The sequence below is a fragment of the Ammospiza nelsoni genome, chromosome 15 (genome assembly GCF_027579445.1).
Source record: "Ammospiza nelsoni isolate bAmmNel1 chromosome 15, bAmmNel1.pri, whole genome shotgun sequence".
In the NCBI taxonomy this organism is placed as follows: domain Eukaryota; kingdom Metazoa; phylum Chordata; class Aves; order Passeriformes; family Passerellidae; genus Ammospiza; species Ammospiza nelsoni.
In genome coordinates this window covers 17,064,103-17,089,004 of record NC_080647.1, presented here as the reverse complement: position 1 = coordinate 17,089,004, position 24,902 = coordinate 17,064,103, and the positions used below count along the sequence as shown (strand labels likewise).

General features: G+C 43.5%; 3 protein-coding genes, 1 long non-coding RNA gene and 1 other non-coding gene across 11 annotated transcripts in view; 2 read left to right on the top strand and 3 right to left on the bottom strand.

Moving 5' to 3' along the window:
* Positions 1-32: 32 nt before the first annotated feature.
* MAGT1 (magnesium transporter 1) lies at positions 33-14,458 on the bottom strand. Of its 2 annotated transcripts, none has more exons than XM_059482791.1 (10): positions 14,240-14,458; positions 9,641-9,810; positions 8,713-8,830; positions 7,631-7,771; positions 6,325-6,465; positions 5,898-5,987; positions 4,614-4,677; positions 2,953-3,027; positions 2,433-2,523; positions 33-1,504 (listed from the first exon to the last, which is right to left on the bottom strand). In XM_059482791.1, exons 2-10 carry the CDS (start codon positions 9,808-9,810, stop codon positions 1,489-1,491), a joined length of 906 nt encoding a protein of 301 aa, XP_059338774.1. In that variant the 5' UTR covers positions 14,240-14,458; the 3' UTR covers positions 33-1,488. The 2 variants fall into 2 exon arrangements, with proteins under 2 accessions (XP_059338774.1, XP_059338773.1); XM_059482790.1 differs by lacking the exon at positions 14,240-14,458 and adding an exon at positions 10,932-11,040.
* TRNAL-CAA (transfer RNA leucine (anticodon CAA)) lies at positions 14,088-14,205 on the bottom strand. Its single transcript has 2 exons — positions 14,168-14,205; positions 14,088-14,133 (listed from the first exon to the last, which is right to left on the bottom strand). It is a non-coding gene; the product is annotated as a tRNA-Leu (tRNA).
* Positions 14,322-16,846, top strand: LOC132079910 (cytochrome c oxidase subunit 7B, mitochondrial). The gene is made up of 3 exons (XM_059482792.1): positions 14,322-14,516; positions 15,937-16,061; positions 16,648-16,846. The coding sequence occupies exons 1-3, from the start codon at positions 14,480-14,482 to the stop codon at positions 16,720-16,722; spliced, it is 237 nt and encodes a 78-aa protein (XP_059338775.1). The 5' UTR covers positions 14,322-14,479; the 3' UTR covers positions 16,723-16,846.
* On the bottom strand, positions 15,665-17,459 carry LOC132079911 (uncharacterized). The gene is made up of 2 exons (XR_009419481.1): positions 17,045-17,459; positions 15,665-16,126 (listed from the first exon to the last, which is right to left on the bottom strand). It is a non-coding gene; the product is annotated as an uncharacterized LOC132079911 (long non-coding RNA).
* Positions 17,460-17,610: 151 nt separating this feature from the next.
* The window catches only part of ATP7A (ATPase copper transporting alpha), a 31,116-nt gene continuing 23,824 nt past the window's right edge, over positions 17,611-24,902 (top strand). For 4 of the 6 annotated variants that reach the window (XR_009419475.1, XM_059482733.1, XM_059482730.1 and 1 more), the window contains exons 1-2: positions 17,611-17,676; positions 23,864-24,031. Coding sequence is in view for 5 of the 6 variants with exons in the window: in XM_059482733.1 (XP_059338716.1) it covers positions 23,924-24,031 (108 nt within the window). In the remaining variant the exon portion in view is untranslated. Of the gene's footprint in view, positions 17,677-18,512; positions 18,627-23,863; positions 24,108-24,902 lie in introns of those variants that run through there. The other 2 variants (XM_059482731.1, XM_059482732.1) reach the window with 2 other exon arrangements.

The window sequence follows — 24,902 nt, the reverse complement described above, 5'->3', positions numbered from 1 at the left end:
ATGTCAAAGTTCAAAAGACACAGGAGCATGGATTAGACTAAAAAGTTTTATTGAAACTTGTCCAAAATCCTGTCAGGCACACAATTTATCCGTTCCACTAAGGCTCATCGTTCTGTATGGCATAAAAAATGCATCTCAACAGTTGAAACATCAAACAACAAAATTAGCAACGTTAAGGCACTTTGAGATGTGTATTAATTCAGCAAAACTGCATAAGAATAACATTCTGCTTGGAGTGATACAATCCCTTCTGAGATTCAATTTCAAACATACAGATTCTGTAACCCCTTGAGAGGAGAGGCAGAAGCAGGAGACAAAAGCCTCTCTCTGCCTATGAAGCTCTAAGGGCAGCAGAGCCTACGGAAGGAAGTGTTACTGAATCAGGCTGCAAAGATTTCCTGTAGCACAACTGCTGAATTGCACAACAGTTCTTGCTGAGGCACAAGGTCTTCCACTCAAGAATTCTTAAGGCAAAGTATCTCTGTGAGGTGAGAGAACAAAAGGGGAGAGCAAGCAGCACATGCATTCAGTTGTAAGGCTATCAAGTGTGTCCTGGGGTAACAACATTTATCCCAGGAGCAGACATCTCTGCCCAAAGGATAAAAATGTGGAGAAAACAAGTGGAGAATGCAAGAACTTATATAGTGACCACAAATCTGGCATCTGTTGGTTTGCCAGGGCTCTGGGCAGTAACCAGAAGGCCAACTAGCAATTTTGAATTCATGCAACACATACAGAGTTACATTTTTACTTTCAGTTCATGTTTTTAAGAGTGTGTGTGTTGGCCAGTCTAAGAATTTCTTTTCCAGCTTTGAGTAAAGTTTACAACTTAAAACATTGCAGTTTCAGCATTTGGCAAAGAAAAAATTAACTAACGAATAACTGTTCAACATGTTGAAAACTCCCCCTTCATCTGTGAAACAACCTCTTGCATCATACAGCAGTTGAGAACTCTTCTCAAAAATGAGACACAGCTCTAGGATTTGCAAATTCCACACTGGAACCTGGAGCATGCTCCAAGGGTTGCACACAGGCTGAAGGAAAAGATTTCCAGGTACATGAAGCTGTTTCCTCAACCATGAAAAGGCATGACAGAGAAGCTGCTGTCACCTGCTATGCACAAACAGGAAATAAGGGGATAATTCAAGGGAAAAAAAAACCCATGGTAAACAAATTATCCAAGTGAATTGAAAGTACCATTTCTAGTTAGTCCATGGAAATGTAGTTTTAAGCATTATGTTCTGAATTTTGCTAGAAGTAGAGTTGCTTAAGAAGATGTAAAGCTTATGAAAGAGAGATTGCATCTTAACACTCTGTGTCCTTCAGAGCAAACTGCTTGCTGTGTTTAAGGCACTCCATTGTCTTTGGTTCAGTGTTTAACTGTCTCAGTGTCAGCAGAGGTAGCACAAACCACACACGTTGAGCTCCTCATTCCACCACATCCAAGTTCAGAGCCAGCACCTTCCTGATGTTACAGACTGGAATCCTTTAGCTCATTAGGAAACTGCAAAGAGCAAAATAACAAACATTCTTATTAATTGTGTAAGAAACAAAGCTGTGCAAGATTCCACTTAGCTTTTATAAATACCAAGAAAATCAGAGTGAGAAATGGGCCTGATGCTGCTACAACAAAAGTTGTCAAAAAAAACTCACTTAAAAATGAGTTTCTAATAACTCAAAACCAAAGACAACCACATCTTCCCTTCAATAAAGTCAGCAGGGGTACCTAAGACCATTGCAGAAACCAGAATAAAAGCTGAGCAATTATTAAACAGGGAATAATTTCAGCTGTCTTTTGCTCTTGAGAAAAGCCTTCATAAAATATCAGGTTTTATTATTTAGATATTTTTAAATGAGAACACATTTCTCATAGAGAAGGCATAATATCTGTCTGTGGGTTTAGCTTTATAGACAAATTCAGCTCATTGCAGATGGTGAAATCATTAGAAACTGGTGCTTTAACATGTACTTATTGCTTCAAAATGCATAAGAGGTAGAAATTATACCTAAGGTGTGTGTGTCTGTACTAGTCACACATTCACAGAAGTGGTCAACTAACAGTACTGGACTCCTTACACAAGCAATCCCCAAATGAAGGCAGCTTTAAAGCATCAGGCATCCTCCCTGTTCTCACAAAGAAGGATTAATAATGAAGATTTATGAATATGGAAGACAGAAAAAAACATTTGTTGGGAGCATAAACTGGCTGAGATATTCTGAAAATACAAATATTTTATAACATGCAATGACATGAAAAGTAGGGTTTGCTTAGGTTAGATTGAAAAATCACAATATCCATGAAACATTCATTTCTGCTGATTTTATCAACAAATATTGCTACTCTGAGAAGCCAGTGGAGCATTTTCAGAGGAGTATTTCCTGCCAAATGAGGCAGCAGAGCTGCAGGGGCTGCAGGGCCCAGGCTGCCTTACCTGTAGGGGTAGCCATGGTACTTGGACCTGAAGACAGACAGCAGCCAGCTGAAGAACAGCACCACCAAGCCAATGCCAGCAATGCACATAACTGCAAGAGATGCACAGGGAGAGGCTGAGATGGGGCAGCTGCCCCTGCAAACACCTCAGGGACTCAGCTTTCCAAAGCCTTCTGCAATGTTTACAGATTTGGTCAGATGAGGGCTCTACTGGTGTCATTGAGAAATATGAATTAACACCAATTTTACATCAATTTTATATAAATGATTTGAGAAAAAGTCCCTTCTCCTCCCTACTAGCAAAACACTGCAAAGCATCTTTATCTCTCTCCATCTGCCAAAAGGATTTATTGTGCAGTTTGCTAAGCAACTCCAAAAACTGTCAAAAATCCAAATGGTTCTGTCAGCTTAGAGGTGGGGAGAGAACAAAACCCCCCAGTGCAAAAGCATTTCTGTTAAATCAGGGTGTATCAAACACCTTCACTATGCCTTTGTTCAGAGAGCAAACTGTCAGTACTTACTTTTTCTTTTCCCCACATCCATGTCAGAAGTAGCAGCTTCATGGAGAAGGACCATTCCTAAAGTAACTCCACCATCTACAAATGCTGTTTAAGGCTAACAACAAAGTAGAAGAGACTCAAAACAACACTCCTAATCCCCTAAATTCAGCTCCCACACCATACCTGGGGCATTAAAACTCACTGGAAAAATCAAACACTTCCCAGCCAAATTAGCAAATATGAGGGGAAAAAAGGAACAACTGAAAGACATTCATAACATCAGCTTTTAGGAGAAAATAAATGCAAAGCTTAAAATATAAACTGGAAAGTCTTCAGGCAAAATGAAAACCATGCATTTATTATCTCAGCTTGTAATGCAGCAGCATTCCTTCCCAGAGAGCTTGGTTCACTCCTACTGCTGCTCTCCACTGGAAAATCCCCAAAGGAATTCAGCTTCTGCATTCACTCAGCCAAGAGAACAAACAAAACACATGCAGTATTTAATCCAACATCCAAGGCTGTCTTTCAAGTGGCAATATTTTGTTTCTAATTCTTCAAATTAAAATAAAACAAGAAGATTGTAAAATTAAAGAAGCACAGACAACACAAAAGGCCTGATGTTTGCCAAGAATGAATCCTTGTAAAGCAAAGTAGTGAATCCAGTGGGATGAAAGACAGAAATCCCAAAGATTTCATTCCATTTCACTACTAATGGCCAGTCCAAAGTCTCCTGAAAGGAAAAATTCTTATCATTGACTGCATCAGGACCATCAAGAATCTTTCCATTTCAGACACAGCCCACCTTCAGCACAGCAGGAAAGTTTCCTGAACCCACAGAAACCTCACCAAATTTAATGATTTAAAATGTCTCCAGCAATGGGTGGGTTGGGTCTGATGGACAGCAATAACACAAATAAATATCAACAAAAAAGTTTCTACTTTGAATTTGACCAAGTGGATCAAAAATACAGTAATAAAAAAAAGATCAGAAGTTATCATCTAAGTCCTTGTTTTAAATTAAAAAAATTAAATAGAAGAAATCCTGAATAAAAAATGAAGGAATGCTGATACAGGTGACAAGACACAGAAGAAAGGCTCCCGAAATGACCAAAGTTGCAAATGGTGGATCAAAGACATACATGTGGGAATAGAAAACCAGAACATTGAATTGTAAAGTATTCTTAAGACCCCAAAGAAGCATTTTTTGTACAAATGAGAAAAGTAAAAGCTCTCAATCTGAAAATTTCCACTTTCCTTTCTTGACAGCATGGCAAAATCCTGCAGCATTAGTAGGAACAAATGGTAAGATTATAAGAAGGTAAGCAAAGAAATAAAAGATCAGTGATAGAAGAATGAATTCAACTCCAAAGCAAGAAATAGGTGACACTGAAAAGACATGCACAGAGGAACAGGGAGTATCCTGGAGAATCTTCTGATTCCAAAGAGATCCACAATTTTAGTGATGTATTCAGCTTGGTACTTAAATAAGAAGGTGAGAAAGCAGTAAATATTTTTCCATTCAACTTAAAAGAAAAACACAGTTGGCAGTGCAGAAAGGTTTTACAAGCTTCTGCATCAGTGTTAGGTGGCAATTAAACCATGACAAAGCACCACAGAAAAGGCAGCAGCCTTTGCTGACCAAAAATCTGTCACCAACCCCAAGCCTCTCTCAGGAAGGATACTGAAGAGCAGAACTATATGTGTTTCTGCCACAAACTGGGCTTGGCTGCTTCCATGGATATAATTCTGTAAGAGACAAAGAGTAATTTGATTTAGAAAAGACTGGAGACAACTTTGACATGATTAACAACAGCTACAGAGCTGGAACTGGGGTTTGCATTGTTTTGTTGTTTTTTTTTCAGGAGAGAGCAGAAGTTGGAGCATGAGCAATTTCAGCTGTTGATCACTGATTTTTGGGGGAGCTGCAACAGAAGCAAAGATCCTTCCTCTATTACCCTGCACAATCAGCCTCATTCAGATTACAGCAAGTGCAAGTGCAGCTACAACCTTTGTGGTCCAGATTCACAATCCAACCAGGCTGGAATGTGAAAAACCGCAAGATTAGTCCCTCCTGCATCCCAGTGTGATCCCAATCTGATCCATTCCCTGACTGAGATTCTTAGGTTGAGTACACTGCTGCTTAGCTTAGGGGCAATCCCTTCAATCTCTGTGTGAACCTGACTCACTTGGCTCCAGAACCATGCACTTAGAATCTTTTTCACTTCTGGGTTAACAGAAAAATTGAAATTTGGGAACAATACCATTTTTCAATCCCTAAAGGACACCCTATTATGGCTGTGACGTTGTTTCTAAGTAGGAAATAAAAGTTTTATCCATTTTCTACAGAAGAATACAGAGGGCCTGACCCATCTAACCAGGCCCAAAAGGACATTTAATCAAATTAATTCCATGAGTATAAACATGAGAAAAGCCAGTTTGTGATGTGCAAGCACCTGAACAGATGCAATGCTCTCAGAACACGGGGACTACCTTCACAGTGCATCTCACTCTGTGTTATGAACAGAGCAGTATATTTCAAATAACGTTAAAGTAATTTTCCCCAAGAAAGAGACTTCATAAATCTGGTCACTTGATATTAATTTACCTCGAGAATTTTGAGTAAAGACGGTTTTACATGGAAGTCATGAGATGAGTGGGTGAGTTAACAAGACCAGGTTAAAACATAATTGCCAGGCTCAGCAATAGGAATTTTAGCATCTAAGACTGAACCTATAAATGCCTTCATTGTGCTGTAAGCAATTTAGAACTATCACATCCCTTCACCATTGGAGACACAATATATGTGCAAGACATGTTAATTTACCTTGCTCACTGCAGGAAAGGTTGGTCTCACTCACAAAGAGAAGCCAAAAGCAGAATTTGCACTCTGGTTTGTCTCTTTGTATCACCCTTATTCTGCAGAAATTCAACAGAAATGCAGAAAAGAAAATGAAGGCAACACTCACCACTTGTCCTGTATGGGGATTCTTATGAGCATAGGGGGGGCCTCTGATGTGGTTCCACATCTGGCCTGATGTCATTGCTAACACAAAACACTGAAAAGGAAAGAAGAAATGCTGTTTAATAAGGATTCTCTTTTATTTTTAATTTAACCTGATATCTTTTCACTTCATACCAAAATGTACTGGTTTGGAACACAGACTAAGGATTGTCCCACTTTATCTTTGTGCAAAAGGCATCTAATCAAGCATTCAGTGAGCTGAGGGGACTAAGATCATATGATATTATCAATCTATGAAAAAGCAAAACTAACTGTACCTCATTTCCCTTTTCCTCAACCAGTTTTAAGAATTTTGGAATACAGAAGCTTTTGAAAACTTGAACTGCTACAAAAGTCAGTGTTACAGGGAAACAAAAGTCCTGGTGACTCACCAGAGCAGCAAAGGCCCAGCCAGTTTTGTTGTAGAGAAAATCCAGATTGCTGCCCCGCAAATACACGAGGCCTCCAATGACAGCCAGCAGCAGCCCCAGCATCAAGGGTCCAGCGTAGTTTGGGGGCCTCATCACACGGATCTGAGCAGAGGACAGTGCAATTATTTTCTCTCAGCAGGATCAGACATCATACCTGCACTCCTGCTGAAAAACTCCACAACACATTGAGGGGAAAAACTATGGCACACACGTTTTCTCTAGGTAATAAATCTGACTCAGGAGGTAAGCAATGCTTCTTCCATCAGTACTGTAACTTCAGTTTTACACAACTTTACCCTGCTTAATTTTTTAGAGATTGTTTTTCTTCCACAGGAACAGAGAGCAAGAAGGAAGGAGATGAGTTTTACCATTTTTTCAAATACACCATTACACAAAATACCAGCACAGAGGTTGTAAGGAAATTCAAAGATGCAGTCATGAGTCTGAACTAGATTTTGTAGATGAGCTCTTTAGAGCTGCTCAGGAGGCACAGAGCACAAGTGACGTTTCCCAGCTGGCCCTGCACAGGGGTGCTGAGGGAAGAGGTGCACAGGGAAGGGGTGCTGGCCCTGCACAGGGATGCAGAGGGAAGGGGTGCTGAGGGAAGGGGTCCTGGCCCTGCACATGGGGTGCAGAGGAAATGGGTACTGAAGGAAGGGGTGCTGGCCCTGCACAAGGGGTGCTGAGAGAAGGGGTGCTGGCGTTGCACAGGGGGCGTAGAGGGAAAGGGTGCTGAGGGAAGGGGTGCTGGCCCTGCACAGAGAGTGCTGAGGGAAAGGGTGATGAGGGAAGGAGTGCTGAGGGAAGGGATGCTGGCCCTGCACAGGAGGTGCTGAAAGAGGTGTGCTGGCCCTGCACAAGGAGTGCTGGAGGGAAGGAGTGCTGGCCCTGCACAGGGGGTGCAGAGGGAAGGGATACTGAGGAAAGGCGGTGCTGAGGGAAGGGGTGGCCCTGCACAAGAAGTGCTGAGGGAAGAGGTCCTGGCCCTGCACAAGGGGTGCTGGCCCTGCACAGGGGGTGCTGAGGGAAGGGGTTCTGGCCCTGCAGAGGAGTGTTGAGGGAAGGGGTGCTGAGGGAAGATGTGCTGGCATTGCACAAGGAGTGCTGACAGAAGGGGTCCTGGCCCTGCACAGGGAAGGAGTGCCAGCCCTGCACAGGGAAGGGGTGCCAGCCCTGCACAGGGAAGGGGTCCTGGCCCTGCACAGGGAAGGGGTGCCAGCCCTGCACAGGGAAGGGGTGCCAGCCCTGCTCAGCTGTCTGCACTCACGTGGACGTCTGTCCTGTCGGCCACCCAGCGTGCCAGCTGCTCCGCCGCGAAGCCGCGCACCTGCAGCTCGTAGGTGTCCCCGCGCTTGGGCTTCCCCTTGGCAGGGAAGTTGATGAAAGTGGGGGCAGAGTTCATGTTCAGCTGCAGGGAGAGTTCACACAGGATACAGCCTATGAAAGGACTATAATGACACAATTCTGTGCCATTTCTGGCTTGCAATGTTGTTCCTGAATCAGCAAAGTTAACTCCTTGGCTGTGACTTTTTTAAAAAAAACAGTAGGCAGCACACATCTTGCATTTCTGTATTTCATGCACATTTTTTTGAATCTGTTTTGTCTCCAAACCCTACTTTTGATAAAAAAACCTCCAAAATAACAATCTACAATTCTAAAATATGGCATTCTAGGAAGGCCATAGCTTGATGAATGCATTTTTAATGTAACACTAAGGAAAAAATTAACAAGAGTAATAAAAAGACATCTCTCTTCAACTCTCCAGTCAAAAGCTTCCATTTAATAAAGTATCACTGCTTAAACTGTGTGGCTGTTAAATAGACATTAGTACCTCTTAAAAAAAAAAGTTAACATCTGCAAGACTGTAATGAACTATTAATGTGACCTACAATTCCAAGTGTACATGGAATGTTCTCACAGCTGGAGAACAAAAAAAATGTGGTCACACAATGATAATAGAAGAGAAAAATGGCTGGGTACTTGAAAAGAAATACCAAAAGCCTAATTTATCATTCTGTAGTAATCTAAAAATTGTAATAGCTGCTCCTAATGACATCAGTGCTTTCCATCTTGCCTCTTCATGTACCACAGAATAATTCCATTAAGAACTACACCATAAGTTATTACAGGAGACAAACCCAGGGAAAAAAGTCAAAGAAACCAATTCACTCCTTGTACCTATTCCACATCTGTCAGTTCTGTTAATATTCTTACCAACATGCTATGGCCATCTTTCTTTCAGGAGTGACAGCTTTTAACTTTTCATTCCTTTGTTCACTATTACACTAAATTATTTAACATTTTACTTTCTTTCCCAAAACCCAAACTAAAAACAGAAAAAGACATTACCATCTGAAAGACATCTGAGCCTTCGTCAAAATCTACCATAGCAAAAAAAATCCTGTTGGTGAATGCACTGGAATACCTCCAGGAGTTTGCCAGAATCTGGTATTCCTCATCAGCTTGCCTGGAAAACACCAAGTGAGAGGCTGTGTCATGGCTTTGTCCACTGCAGCTGTGCAGGCTGTAAAGCAGCTGAGGGAGCTGTGCCCACCCACCCCATCCATGGGTGCCTCCCACACCCACCCCATTCATTTTCTGGGGCTCAAAAGAAAGTTTAAGTGTTAATGAAATCATTTAAGCACAGACACTCATCTACCATCAGGGGAAGCATTTCCATCTGCTGTTTTAAAAGGAAGGGCAAGATTTGTTGAGTCCACAAACACAATCTTTCTAAATGAAAGATGAACTGGAACTCAGCTGCTCATCATTTGCCAGTCCACAGAGTACCCAAATGTGGCCAGGTGCGCCCTTTCTAGGTATAAAAATCACCCTTACAGACCTCTGCCACCTCCAGATTAATACAGAAAAGCTATAATACAGTTAAGGATCCAGGATATTGGAATTGTAATTAAGTGTCAAGCAATATATTAATTAAGATCAACATTTAAGCTGCATGGCCAGCAATAATTCTACAAACATTTCTTCAGCAGCTTATGCTTGGAAAGTTGAGCTTTCACTGTGTCTTTCTCCAGAGTAAACACTGTTTCTGCAAAGCAGGGATTATATTAGGAGGGAGATAAATCAGAGGATTATGTTTCCTCACAAACACATTACACACATATCCCACACATTAAATTGCAAAGCCAATCCTACTGTAACTTGCCCATGTTCATTCCTCCCACCTGTGTCAAAGCGCAAACCTGTTCTTCAATTTAGTGTCCTACAAAGATCAGATGACTTTCAGGTTCTAATGTAGGACAAAAGGAGCTCATACTTGCACACAACACACTGCCTGTGAGGCTGCAGGGCAGTGAACATCACAATCACTGAGTAGTTCCTGGGAGGGGCCTTCACCAGGCGCCGGAATTTGTCTCCGTTCATTCGGATCACGGATCTCTTGCTGGTCCACTCCATCAGCTGGTTCACTTTTTCTGACAGCACCATCTGAAAATCAAGTCAGAGCAATTGTTGGGTTGTTTGTTTGGTTTTTTTCCCAGTCTCACAGTACAGTCTTAGAAATTTTTATATTTGATGCAACAAATACCTGCACTGCTTTCCATAATGCCGCCCGGGTGATGTGATACCTCAGTAAGATTCTGCAAGGCTACAGAAGCTTTTGACTAAGTCATGTTAAAATAATTTATCAACTTCAACCACCCAGTAACACACAGAGCTTCAAGCACTCAGCATGGCCAGGCTGGTGAAGACCCTCAGCTCAGCAGCCCCTCCTCACTGTAGCTGTAGGATTTCTTTCAAGTGTGCCAATCACCTCCATCCCCTCCACAGCCTTTTTGCCATACTAAGCATCAAACTCTTTCAGCTTTCAAAAATTGTTCCACCAGAGATGGAACCAATCTCAACCTCTCATTTTCAGCATTGGTGGAAAAAACCATAATTCAGAAAACATCTGAAAAACTCAGGAGTGCCCAACACTAAAATATTCCTTAAACAGGAGACAATCAATTCTATAACATTATAAGAAGAGGCATTAGTTTGACAAACTCACAAATGTTACATTTATCATAAAGCACTTCTCTACTCATTAACACCCTTATTTAGATAAATATGTTAGAGGAAATCATCATAATATATCCTGAATTGGAAGGGAGCCAGTAGGAGCATCAAAGTCCAACTCCTGACCGTGCACAGAGCAACCCCAAGAATCTCGCCATGACAATAATAATTAAAAAAATTATTGTTCTCTGACATACAACTGACACAAGTATACACATTTATATAGAAGGATTTTTCTAAACCCTGCAGCTCAAGTGAGTGGAATTAAGTTGCACATTAGCGACTACAACCAAAAACCACACATCCTTCCCCCCGTAAATCCCATACCCTAGGAAGACAACACTCGTACAGTGCTCCTAACAAGAAATTAAGAACCTGGGACCGAGGTCCTTCCCTCCCTGCGGGCTCCCTCAGAGCCGGCCGACCCTCAGGGCCGGGACCCGGGGTGAGGCGAGGCCAGGCCACCCCGCCGGGCCCTGGCCGGTCCTGCCCTCACCCCGCTCACAGAGAACCCGGCCCGGCACAGCGCGGGGGCTCCGGGCCAGCCTCACCTCCTTCCGCCTCTGCCCCGCGGCTCCGGGCCCGCCATATCCCGCCAGCAGCAGCAGCGCCAGCGCCAGCAGCGGCACCGGCAGCGCCGCCATGGCCGCCCCGCTTCGCCCGCCCCGCCGGCTGCGAGGCCCCGCCTACCATACGCCGATTGGCGGAGGTGCCGGCACGAGAGTCCTTGCCGGCCTCCGATTGGCTGGGCCTGTGGGAGCGCGGCGAGCTGGAGCCGTGCCATTGGTGGAGCCCCGAGGGGTGGGCGGGGCGAGCCCTGAGGGAGGGGCGGAGCGGGCCCTGAGGGAGGGAAGTGTGGCGGGAGCCCCGGAGGTGATGGCAGCCGAGGGGATCCCTCAGCCGCATCACAGAACCCTGCGGCTCAAAGGCACCTCTGCAGCTCACCCGAGACAGGGGCTCCCGGCAGGTGACAGTGTTGCCCGCTAAGATACCGGATTCGCTGTCGGTGTGCAACAAGCCAGTAATTACACACTCAGAGAGAGATTCATTTATATGAGAGTTCTGCTAGCCTTGAGTGCTTAGTGGTATTCCACAAATCAAGTACGCCAGCTCTCAAAACTTTTTACTGTTTATAGGTTTTAACAGAGGAATTTGTGTTCACTGGGTAATGTAGTAATGCAGTTCTCTCATTAATTAGGATTCTATCTTCTATTTGTGAAATACAAAGCTGTGTTTGGTGTCAGGTACATAGAGGCAGTGTGTGTTTGTGATTGTGATATGTGTGGAAACCGCCATGGGACAGTTATAAAGATGAATTCTAATAAATAACTGAGAAAGTAAAGCATGGAAGAAGGCCTTTGAACCTATCCTTTGTTTGCAATTAACCTTTATAAGTCTTAAGTTGATTTAGGAGTATTTGAATTAAAGCCTTAAGGATGTTGCTCTTTGACAGGAACTTTCTGCTTGTAGCTAAGCCTGCAAGACTTTTGCAATAATAAGCTTTTGAAGTATAATTTTAGAATATTGCTGGTATCCTTGAAACTATAGCTTTGGAATATATATAAAGGAAACATGCTTATCTCATGCCTTAGCAAAACAGTGAAAAGAAGCTTAAGAAAGGAAGATGACCATCAACTCAAGGATTAATAGTTTGGACCAAGGGAAGCTGGACATCACTGTTATGAGATTTACAGTCCTTGCAATCAAAAGGTGGACCCACATCTGGAATCCGGACCTCACCATCTGTGGATACTCCTTTTCTGGGATACATCCTGAGAAAAACTAAATCACAATAGTGTATAGAATTGTGACGTAAAAATTTGGAATAGAACTTCCCCCACTGTGCCCAGCACAGTATTGCTCATACTTTACCATATTAATAAATTGATTGCTGCTTGAATATTGGCCTAGTCAAGCTTCTCATTTATAAAATGTTAGTCAATGCTTCTCTTTGCTTCCCATACTAATTAGTGTGCAGGTTGTGACTTTCTCTTCTTTTTGCTCGGTGGGTTGGGGGTCGTGATCTGCCCCTGCTGAAATTCCCTTTCAGTTGGAATTGATTTCAGCCCAGTTGCTGAGTTGGCTTTGTTAGTGTCTTCCTTATCGTAGGAGTGCTGCAAAACATCCTTGTGGGCCATAAATTCTGCATTCTTTGTGTCTGCAATCAGTGGCACATCCTCCTTCCCAAGCTTTGTTAAGCTCCCCCTAAGCCTGAGGTAATTGGAACATGTCACCCCTAAACCTTAACAAGGCAGTTCTACCAAAAAGTAATTTTTTTCCAACATCTGGATATCACTTAGAGCTTCATACCTGCTGTTTCATGGATTAAATCTCCTTCCTTGTTGATTAGGCTAGAAAGTACACAAAGATCAAACATCAAAGAATACCCTTTCTTAAGAAAATCTTACATATTCCACATTTTGAAACAGCACAAATGCTTGCAGATGGGATTTTGAGTGTCTCCAAAGAGGGGGATTCCACACCTTGCCTAGGCAGCTGTTCCAGTGCTCTGCCACCCTCAGTGTGACGAAATTTTCCCTCTTGCCTCAGATACATTCTTCATGTTATACACACACACTATAAATTGCTGGATTGTGTGCTACAAATATTCTTAAAATCCAAATGCACAGGGGAATGCCTCAGCTGGTGTGTGCTGGGTTAAGGCTCTGATGCAGAATCCCCAGGAAGGGATAAGGATTTACTCACTGTTATAAATGAGAAGCTTGACTAGGCCAATATTCAAGCAGCAATCAATTTGCTAATTAATATGATAAAGAATGAGCAATGCAGTGCTGGGTACAGTGGGGGAAGTTTTCCCTCCAACTGCACACCCATAGTTGGGGCTTACAGGTATTTATAGGGGTTCTCATCAGCTTTCTCAGCAGTTTCTATTCCCAATTTTTACTCATCAGCATTTTCTACTCCCAATTTTTACATCACAACTCTATACACTATTGTGATTTCCTTTTTCTCAGGATGTATCAGAAAAGGAGTATCCACAGATGGTTGTGGTTTGGTTTCCTAAAGAAGGAAGAAGTGTCCCAGCTGGTGAGGTCCAGATCCCAGATGTGGGTCCACCTTTTGATTGCAAGGACTGTAAATCTCATAACAGTGATGTCCAGCTTCCCTTGGTCAAAACTATTAACCCTTGAGTTGATGTTCATCTTCCTTTCTCAAGCTGCTTTTCACTGTTTTGTTGAGGCATGAGATAAGCATATTTCCTTTTTATATATTCTGAAGTTATAGTTTCAAAGATCCTTACTACAAGCAATATTTTAAAATTATACTTCAAAAGGTTATTATTGCAAAACTCTTGCAGGCTTAGCTACAAGCAGAAAGTTCCTGTCAAAGAGCAACATCCTTAAGGCTTTAATTCAAATGCTCCTAAATCAACTTAAGACTTATAAAGGTTAATTGCAACAAAGGATAGGTTCAAAGGCCTTCTTCCATGCTTTTCTTCCTCAGTTATTTTTTAGAATTCATCTGTATAACTGTCCCATGGTCGGTTTCCACACACATCACAATCACAAATACACACGTTGCCTGTATGTATCTGACACGAAAAACAGCTTTGTATTTCACATCACGCTACATGTTTTGTTTTTAAATTATTTCTGATTTCTATTTGTACTGAAATCCCAGATTTTTTTCAGCTCGGCGCTTTCGCAGATTTAAATTAAGCAACACAGCGAGGAAAAAAAAAGTGGTGTCAGAAGTGGGATTCGAACCCACGCCTCCATACGGAGACCAGAACACCCAACCCCGCTAACGGGAAAGCGCGGAACGCCTTGAGTCTGGCGCCTTAGACCACTCGGCCATCCTGACACTGCGATCGCGGTTGAGTCTGGGACGAACTTACCACTGTCAGCACTGCTCAATTCGTTTCTCTGCACCCTCGGGCTCATCACAGAGAGCCCGTCTGTACCCGGGAGGTGGCGAACAGCAGCCAGGGAACGGCCAGCTCGGCCCGGCCCGGTCCCGGAGCTCAGCCGCAGCGAGGAGGAGCCCGGCGTTACCCACAGGCCCCCGCCGCGCCGCCACTTCCGCCGCAACCATTTTGTTCTTCACCGGCGTCAAGGGTACGCGCTCGGCTCTCATCATGTTCCCTCTGGCCAGGGCCGCGCAGAGCCTCGTCGGTAAGCGCAGGGTCGGCTCTCGGGGTGTGGGGGCTTCCTCAGGGGTCTCCCCGGTTTGTGCCTTCCCCTGTGCGGGCTGTCCCCTCAGCCCTGTGCACCGGGGACGGTCGTGAGGGCACCTCAGGTGCTGCGGGTGGCTCTGGCGTCCTTCGCCTCCCGCTTTTTTTAAATTTCTTTCAGCCTTTTTTAATCTCCTAGTTGCTTTTTGGTATAGGACTGCTTTCCTTGGTGCTTTCTTTCCCTGGTACTAAAGGCACATTCTGGCCTGGTAGTGTGTGGTGACTAGGGGCAGTCAATACCCAGCCCTTAAAGTCAAGGTGAGAGTTGGCCCTTCAGTGATACCGAGCCAGCAGGGTCTGTTCAGTTGGTCCTTGGTGCTTGCTTTTCCTAGTACGTAAAAGCACATTCCTTGGTGCTTTCTTTCTGTGGTACTAAAGGCACATTCTGGCCTGGTAGTATGTGGTGACAAGGGGCCGTCAATACCCAGCCTTTAAAGTCAAGGTTAGAGTTGGCCCTTCAGTGATACGGACCCAGCAGGGTCTGTTCTCTGCTCCTGCGGCACCATGGGCTCATCCCATGCCGGCACCTAGAATAAATGTATCTCTGTAGATACTCAGGCTTTTTTGTGTTTAAATAAACGCCTTGTGCAGCCTTAGAGAGCATGCGAGGGATGTAGTAACATGGGTATCACCAGCATCTTCTCTAATCACGGTGGGGTAAAAATGCAAACCATTGACCTGAGACCGAAAGGTGTTATTTTGTAATATCTTTATGCACACATCATCCTCTCATCAAATGCTTTGTGCACAACTAATGGGCAATCTATCTTTTGTAGCTGTTGTTTTGATTTTTCACTGTTGCCCTCTCTTTAATAAGTGTACCTTATAATGTACATAATTTGAAGATATCCCCTTGTATTTTTTCTCTATTATTTATCTCATGCCCACGGGTTATTTCAGTTTCCTTCCTCCCCTCCCTTCAAAAAAAAAAAAAAATCCTGAGGGAATGAGGCAGGAATTACCCCATCATTTGATGGTGAGCTTCATCCTGACATTGCCTGGGTACACATTCTTCCAGGATAGATATTTGCATATAGAAATCTAAAAATGCTAAGCACTAAACAAAATAGTAGAGAAACAGTAAACATATTAAAGAAAAGGTTATCATAGGGAATTTTATTTATTGGAATTAGACTTAATAACTTTCTAGAGAGAAATTGAGAGAGCTGAAAAAAAATTAAAGTATTTATGTATATCCTGTGTTTTGGAGTAACGCCAGAGTTCAAAATCCAAGTTAATATTTTTTCCGGGATTTTTAGTCTTTTAACACTAACACTTGCCTCTCTGTTGGTGGGAGATGAGGACTGGGGATGGTTTGAGGATGTATTTGAGTTGATTTCTGTACTTGTTGGCACCCTCAGCTCGTGGCATCCAGCACACTGCAGTGAGAGGAGCTCATCGCAAGCACGAGCCCACCTTCCACGATAAATATGGAACCATGGTCCTCCTCGGGGGAGCCTCCATGTTCACTGCTGTCTGGGGCTATGTAAGTTGGTTTTGTCACCACTCCCTTGTGACTCAAGCTGCAGGCTTTAAAAGTGTCACTTTTGCCTGTTTGAAATAAATTCAGTGGTCAGAATTTAGGAGCTTCTTGCATAAGCAAACAGTGATGTGATAGAGGGGAAAGTTCTTTTAATTGCCAGCATGGTTTTGAGTTGTTACTCAAATTTCTGCATCAGTGTATTGCCTGATTTGAAAATGTGTCAGAAACAGAAGTGTTCTTAATTTTAATTGGGATTTCAAACCTCTACAGGTACAGCAACAAAACTTATAAAGATATGTTATAAGATAAAAATATAACTATAAGATAAAGATATAACTTAAAAGATAAAAATACCAACATGGTGGTGGGGTGTTATATTGCATATTCTTTCTTCTACAGTTGGAGATTTTCAAAGAGAAAACTGAAACATTGAAATACCATTCAATATAAATATATTGTACTTCTTTAATTAGAAGGTTAATGAGATGTTGTGTTCTAATAACAAGAGCTGAAAACAATAAAAACAACCCTATGTCTGAATGTTTCTTTGATTTCAGAGTTAATAATCTTGGGTTTTGTCCCTTTACAGGTGTTCACATCGCTGAATGTTGAGTGGGGCATTTCCCCTGTTGGCAGAGTCACTCCCAGTGAGTGGAGAGAGTAACAGCCTCTGCTTCTAATGAACTGGTCTAGAGTTTCACTGAGGAAATGGTCCTGTAGTGGCATTTGTTCCCTGATTACCACTTTGACAGTGGCATTCCTGGTCTAATAAATGTATTAGAAACCTGTCTGGCTTTTCAAGGTTTCCTCTGTGCTCTGCTTCTGCTGAAGTGTAGGAAATAGTGTGAAAACTCCAAGTAATTTTACACAGTCCCAGTTATTGCTGTAGAGATCAGTGGTGGATAAAGGACAAGTCCAGAACTGACTTTTTATTTAGCCAGGTGTGTGTGTGAACCAACCCCACTACAGAGCACACATTCCTTTACCTCTGACTTGTAATGACAAAGTCGAGATCCCTTTTTTCCCCACTAAAGGATTTTTATGGCTTGAATCCTTCTGCCAGTGCGCTGCTTCTCCTGAGACCCTTGAGAGTTGTGAAGAAATTAAATTCAGTTTTGAGTTGGAGAGGCTTCATAGGAGCAGGCAGCAACCCAGGATCAATGGGACTTTGGTAATGAATTCTTATGGAATCTTAGAGTGATTTGGGGCGGAAGGGACTCAGATTTGGGGTGTTCCAGCCCTGTCTGTGCATTTACCTTCTGTTTACAGCAGAAGTAACCAGAGAAATGGGGTGGGAGAGGAACAGTTACCGGCTCATGCTGGTGTTTGATGATCAGAGATCCCAGGCTGCTTTGGCTTGGGAGGGATTTGAAGCACACCTCGTTGCGGTGGCTGTGCGGCGGGCGGGCTCCTGTCGCGATACGGTGACAGCGACCGCGGCTGCGGCCCCGCCTTTCCCGCCACCGTCACGTGTCCGCCCGCGTCACGTGGCGATGGGCGGGGCCTACCGGGTGATCACGTGGCAGTGGGCGGGGCCCGAGCAGGGCGGTCACGTGGCGCGGCGGGGAAGAGCGCGGCGGTGCCGGGCCGGGAGCGGCGCTCGGAGCCCGCGGTCTCGGTGAGTGCGGGCCCCGCTCGGGGCTGCCCTCCCTCCCTCCCTCCGGCAGCGCGGACCCGCCCCGGGATCCTGCCTTGCTTGTTTCCCTCCGGCAGCGCGGACGCTCCTTGGGGTCCCGCCTTGTTTGTTTCCCTCCAGCGGCGCGGAGCCGCCTCGGGGCTGTCCCCGGCAGTGCAGACCCTCGGGGGGTTCCCGCTTCCCTCAGTGGCGCAGACCAGGGGCGCTGCCGCGGCCTCAGGTGCGTGCGGACCCGCCTTGAGGGCTCCCGCCTTCCCCGTGCTCCGGGGCTGTCCCCGGGCCGTTGTCACCGTGTCCTCGGCGGAGAGGGGGTGCCGGGCTGCGTGCCCCGGACGGGGCGGGAGGGTCCGGGCCCCAAAACCCGCCTGGTGTGTGAGGGTGCCCTCAACCAGGGGGTGCCTTGGGGCTTCACCCCCACAGCGCCTCGGCGGCACCTCCGTGTCCCGGCAGCCCCGGGGCCGGCACGGCGGCTCCCGCTCGGCCGCTGCCCCGGGGAGTAGCGGGGCCGAGCCGGGCTCTGCTCCCGGGGGTGCAGCCGGACCCGCGGGTGCGCTCGGCCGGGAGCAGCCGCGGTTCGGGCCCCGGCACGCAGGAGGTCCGAGCTCCCTTGGAAAATCCCTCCTGTGCTGCTGTCACTGGCCGGAGAAAGTCTCGGAGCGCTTGAGTCACTGAGTGGCTGTTCCAATTCTGGGCTGCTCAGCTTGGCCCTCTGAAACTCCTTACTTAGTGTTTATTCTGTTGTCACCTTATGTCACCTCATGATGGCAGGGCTCTGTGCACAAGCACCTTTTTCTTATTAAAAGCATAGTGTGGTTATTCTAGAAAAGGGCAAGTAGTTGTTGATGCTGCTTTGGGGTGAAATCTCACAAAAATGAGCAAGAACAACGCACCTTAACTGTTTCTACCCTTTGTTCGTGTTCTGAAAATTGTATGTAAGTAGTGTAGTGTTAAAATCTTAAAATCTCTTGCACAGTCAGCAAAGGTTGAGTTTCTGTACTTAAACACTTGTTGAATTGTGTGGATGTAAATAGGCAAAGATTTGGTGTTGTGGGACTTTGTGTGTATGACAATGCCCTGTGTGAGCAGAGTTTGACTAGAATTTAGTAATCATTATGTATTTTCTTAGTAAAGACCTGAAGCTTTTTTCCTTCCCAGGTGGCAAAACAGGGAAGCAAAAGCTAACATTATATGTAGTTTGCTGTCTTAATCTTCTCATTTTTACTGTGTAATGCATTCCACGTTGTTCTGCTGAGTACTTTGAGACTGAGCCTTAGACTAAGGAGCCCCCATTGACCTTGCTATGCTTACATAACAAGGGGTTGTAAATTATATTCTACTCATAATATTTCCTTTGATTCTTCAGGGGTTGTAAATTATATTCTACTCATAATATTTCCTATGATTCTTCCAAGGGAACATTCATGTTCTCCAAAAACCTGACTTCAGGAGGAAAGCCAAGAACGAGTTAAAGGATTTGCTAAGAATTTGTCTCAAATACTGTAAAACTCATTAGAAATGAAGCAGAATGTTTGCAATGTGTGCTTTTTTTTTTTCCCCACGCAGTTGGTATAGAAATGAATTCCCTGAGAGCAATTTCCATGCTCCGCTGACCAAGCAAGGCTTGTTAAAGTCTTGAGCAATGTGAATTACAGCCTATTTCAAGTGTCACGTAGCTGTGCCATTTATTGCAGATGCACAGTTTCTCTCTCAGTGATTAAGCCTCACCAACCCATGGGCCTATCATCCATATCTCCTACCCAGTCACCTTTCTAGTGGCTCTGTTTGCCCATGAACCCTATAAAATCTCCTTCTTCCCTGTTGGACCCATCTCCTGTAGCACCTTTCAAGCCCAAGGTTGAGATGATGCAGCTTTTTCCCTCTCCTGCCCTTTGCTCTTTTCCTTAGGGACAGGCACCTTTTTTTCCATTTAATGTAAAAGGTAATTTAGCTTTCTGCTGCCATAAATAGAGAAGCTAAGTAGCACTTGGCCATTTAGAAATTTAATAAAATCCAAAGGCTTTAATTAAACCTGTGAAATTCTGTTGCTGGCGTTTGTGTGGTATTTGCCAAGCTGTGACCTCTTTTGACTTCAGGAGCTGTAAATTCAGGGTGATTACAGACTGGTGAGAACTGGAGCTGTGCAGGTAACCAGAAGCATCTGTCTGCCCTGGCTGTACCCCTGCTAATCCCAAAACTGGCACAAAGTGTATCTGTGGGGCACACAGCTCTGCTGCTCTGGGTGTGCTCAGATATTAGAAGCACCAAAGTGCCTTTTTAGGGTTAAATGGGATTCTTGAGTTTTTACTGGTCTTGTAACTTCCTCTTTGCATTGTTCATTTCTTTCAATTTTTTTTTTTGGTAGTGTGGGTTTATGAATTACTTAACTTTAACCTCATCAAGCCTTATTTCTTCAGATATTCTACTGACAGTGGCTGGTGTCACACCAAAAAACTATTTAGAGAGATGAATGAGTGTCTCAGTCACCTTGTGCTTGATCACTATTGAATTTTCCTTTCCATAGGGAGAAATTTCTGTTGGAAGTAGAAATCCCCTCTTTCTATTGCTTCATTTACTTCATAGAAGCACTAACTGACTTTCTTCAAGAAAATGGAACTAAACTCAGAGCTGGTAACTCCTAAAGGGAACTGCCATTTCTTTGTGTTGTCAAATCCTGAAATTCTTTACTAATTTATGGTAAAGGTGTGTTATAGATGGAGCAATTGGTTAAGAATAAAAGCATTATTTTTTTCTCTAAAACCTGTGTAATCCACAATTTAGCATCTCAGGTCTTTTGAGCACCTCAGTTTCAAGTCTTTTTCTATAAGAAAATAAATTATAATTAAAAGGATGTGTCCATGCTAACTTGCACAAGTTGGATGTGGACTATATGGATTGCTGCAGATATTTTGACTTCTAAGTCTATTTTCTTGGGAAAATGTTAATCCAAATGAGGAGAACTGAGATTAAATTGTTAATATTTGTCTACCTTTAGTGTGCATCCAGTCCTAATTCATTGGTGTAACAGGTATTTTCAGTCTGCTTAGTCATGGACTTCAGGAAGAAATATAACAAATATTTCATTCAAGTTTCAGCCAAATTCTTTGAACCTTGAAGCACTTGTAAGGGAGGCAGAGCACCAGAAATGAAATTAATATGACAAGGTAGAACACAGCCTGAGATGGAATTTAGCTTTAACTGGTTCTCCTGGGAATTTTGCAGGAGGAGGAAAAAAGGATTTGTCTATTTAGAGTCACTGTGTATAACCCTGCATTTCATTCTGAGAACAAGATCTCTTTGAAGCTTCAGGAGCACTGGAAACCCAGACAGTTTGGCTTTTGGAAATTTCAGCAAGGCTGCACAGGAAACAGAGTTTGAGAAACAGCTCATTAACAGTTCAGTGTTAATAATAATGTTGGAGAGCCCATTAGATTTGGATATGTTCTCTAAAAGATGAGACAACCTGTTTTTAAAATTAATATAAAAACTGTTAACAACCTGAACAAAGCAAATAAAAAATCCACATTGGTTGTTTAAAATTAGTAAAAAAACTGTTAGCAACCTGCAACAAAGCAAATAATCCACATTAGTTGTTTAAACTTAGTGTCAAAATTGTTAGCAACCTGCAACAAGGCAAATAAAAATCCACACTGGTTGTTTGAAATTAATATAAAAACTGTTAGCAACCTGCTCAAAGCAAATAAAAATCCTTACTGGTTGTCTTCCCCACCAGCAGGGATCTGTGGGTGGTGCTCATGTCAGAGAGATCTGGCTCATCCTTAATGGAAGGTCAGAGGACAAAATGAAGAGCCAGTTTGGTCCAACAGATAAATTCTAGTGAGGGAAGCTCTGGTTTCAGTCTTGGTACTTCAGGGCCTTGAGGGGTAAAAAAAGGAAAAATAAATTTTAGGGATTTTTTCTAATGCCTGTATGGTTTTTGTTTTAATTTCAGCCTCTTCCAGGAAAGGATTTTCTCTGCTGTGTTTATGAATAAACACCAGAAGGGCAAGGAAACAGACTGAGAAAATGGAGGAAACACTTTGTCCATACAAACTGTAATAATAATAGATGTGAAAAGAAGTTTAATGTTATTTTTGCATATTTAAGCAGTTGGGGTTTGAATGGTTGGTGGGTGTTTGGTGGCAGTGCTGCTGGTTACTGTAATCAGTGTTTATTCAGTGTACTGGGAGTGTGATTGCTGTTTGTTTAACAGAGAATCTTTAACATTGTATCCTGGGTTTGTAAAAATGGATATTATTGTATTTGCAGCTTGAGTCCCTTAAACCAAAGCCCAGGAGGGCAGGCAGGAGCTCAGCAGGTTTTCTCTGTCACAGCTGTACCCCAGCTCTCCTCCAAGGCAGCATCTTACCAACCTTTGATTATTTCAGACATCAGCTCACAGCTAAAGTGTGCCCTTACTTTATTTTTGTTTTCCAAGTACAGTATCAGTGCAGTTCAAGTTGGTCATGTACCTGAAATGCTTTTAAATTCAATTAAATTTTTAATTTAATCTCCAAACCTTACTGGAGGGCAGATTGTTCTGTCTGGGCTGATTTTATTTAGTCCCACATGCCTGGTTGTGCTCTCAAAGCTCCCTGCACGTTTCAAATGCTTTTTGTGACATGATTTGTGTTTCAGGCTGGTGGGAATGTTGGTGTGTCCCTGCCTGTGGGGTTACAGAGCTGTCCTTGTTTGTGGGTGTGCACTGGGCATTCCTTGGGCACAGAGCATCACATTTCCATGGCATGGCAGGACAGCAAGAGTTTCCTTAGGTAACTCAGTGGTTTTTCAGTATTTTGTACCTCTGAGTGTGCAGATCAGCCTGAGAAAGAGCTGCTGTATGAGATTTGCTTAAAACACACTTTCATGTTGGTTGATAATTCTTGTGACAGTTCTGCATTTCTGTCGTGTGTGGCAATTCACACACAAATATCGAGTGTTTCCAGCAACTCAGCTCTTAAGAGCAGGAGAGAGTTGAGATCTGTAATAACTCCTAAGGAAGAGTGTCTCATTTCTCTTCTTAGCAGGGATGAGATGTATTTAATCTCAGCATTCCCAGTTTTATACTGTCAGTGCTTGTTAATTAAGTTCAACATTTCATTCTGTGCATCAGGGAGGTAAACTGGTTTCAATGATGAAACTTCCTTGTGTTCTTACATGGTTTGTGGCACGTCTCAAAGTGAAAGCAGAGCCCTCCAGGCCTTCTGTAACAGAGAACAGCCTGGAAATGTCACCATGGAGCAGGAAAAATTTATTTTACCTAACATCAATGTAATTGAGTTTTCCAAGATAAGTCCTGAGGGTAAGAAAACAAGTTAAGCTTGTGCTTCACTTCAGCTCCTCAGTTACTCATCAGATTTTACTGCTGCTTCCATTGCTGCCAAACATTAACTGTGATCATTTCCCTGGTCACTGACCTCTCTGGTAATAAAACCTTGCATTACTTTTTTCAGCATATTAACAAAATAATCTGGAGGTTTTTTTCATGTCCCCTCTTTCCCCCTCAGTCACTTAACAGTTTGTGCATTGGGCAAAAGAAGTCCTTTCCATTAGCTGTTATTTCTATAAATCTCATTTAGGTTCAAAAATTTCTTTTTCCTTGGCTTGTCTTTATGAGCAAAAATAGTAATTAAACTCTTCAGAGGAGTAGAAATGGGACCTTTCTGAATGAGGTGTGGCAAAAAGCTTGATTTGCTGCCTGGGCTAACTCAGCATCACTTGTTTTTGCAAACAGAGGGCAATGTATGAGAGAGAGATGTGGAAAAGCAGAGTTACCAGCTGTGTCTGATGTGCCATCCTCTTGTTTCAGGATTCCAAGAGCTGCTGTCCCTCTCTCTCTCCTGCTTCCCCTAGAATTTAATATCTCACACCAGTGAACCACAGTTTGCTGCATGTAATTAAATGATCTCCTGTGTATCCCAAAATTAATAATAGGTGTCTGAACTCTTCCCTGTTTGGAGAATTCATGGGAATAAACACATGGAGTTTTCCATTCTGTTGATACCTGCTCAGGTTTTGACATCTACCAGAGTCACATGTGGTGAAGGAGTTCCTCTGTTAACCCCTTGAGTCCCAGAATGGTTTGGATTGGAAGGGACCTGGAAGCTCCTCTCACTCCAACCCTGCCATGGGGATTCCTTCCACTACATCTGTTTTATTTCAAATTCTGTAGGAACTGATGTCCTGATGGGTTTTGGCCACCAGCAATGAGCAGAGCTGAGTAGAATTCACCATGGAGGCAAAGTCTGTGGCCATCGGCGTGGAGGGGATGACCTGCAGCTCCTGTGTCCAGAGCATTGAGCAGCACCTTGGGAAGATGAATGGCATCCACAACATCAAAGTAAGTCTAACACTGCTTCTGGCAAAGGTTTGGGTGAGAAACCATGAGAAATTGTGCTCGGAGAGAGGAAAATAATGTAAGGAGGGTTTATTCTGTATGTTTCTTGGCAGGCTGATGGTGGAGGTGCATTGGTGTATTTCTGGTAAATAAGAGAAAAACAGGTGCTGGCTTCACTGCAGAGGGAGTTAAGTTATTATTGCTCTTAATTGATTATCTGCTTTACCATTAACTCAATATTGTGAAGTAATGGGGGAAAAAAAGGCAAGAACAGGATTTGTCCTAATTCAGGCTTTCTTTGCCTGGCTTAGTTTTAACTTTTTCCTTAGCTCAGCGGAGATAGACTAACAATGTTGCTTTATTCTGGCATGGGCTAAATATTGGACTGTAAAATATTCCAGGGTGAACTGATCATCCTTGCAGAATACATAATTTTACAGTAGTAGTAATTGAAAAGTAGTAATGGAAGTAATTGAAAAGCTGGCAGACTTCTGTGAATTTTGTAACCCAGCCTGTGGTAGAAAGAACAGTTCTAATCACAGAAAATTGAGAAGTTTATTTATTTAGTGTCTGTGTTCTGAAAGCATCCTCCTACCTTCTGTGCTTGCTGACTTTACTCCAAAGAAAATCATATCTTCCTGGTTTTATCAGCAGTTAACATCTGTTTTATGGGGCTGTCTTGGGTGAACACTTCCCAGAATATGGGTACAGTTTTAATTTGGGGTGTGTGTGATCATTGTCTGGAGCTGGTTTTGCAGGACCTATTGCAGTGCACTTCCCCTGCAGAGCAGGTCCTGCCCAGCTCAGAGCAGTTCCCTGTGGCCTGAAATAGGTGTTTGTGTACAGAGATTTTGGTGAAAAGCAGCAAAATTTA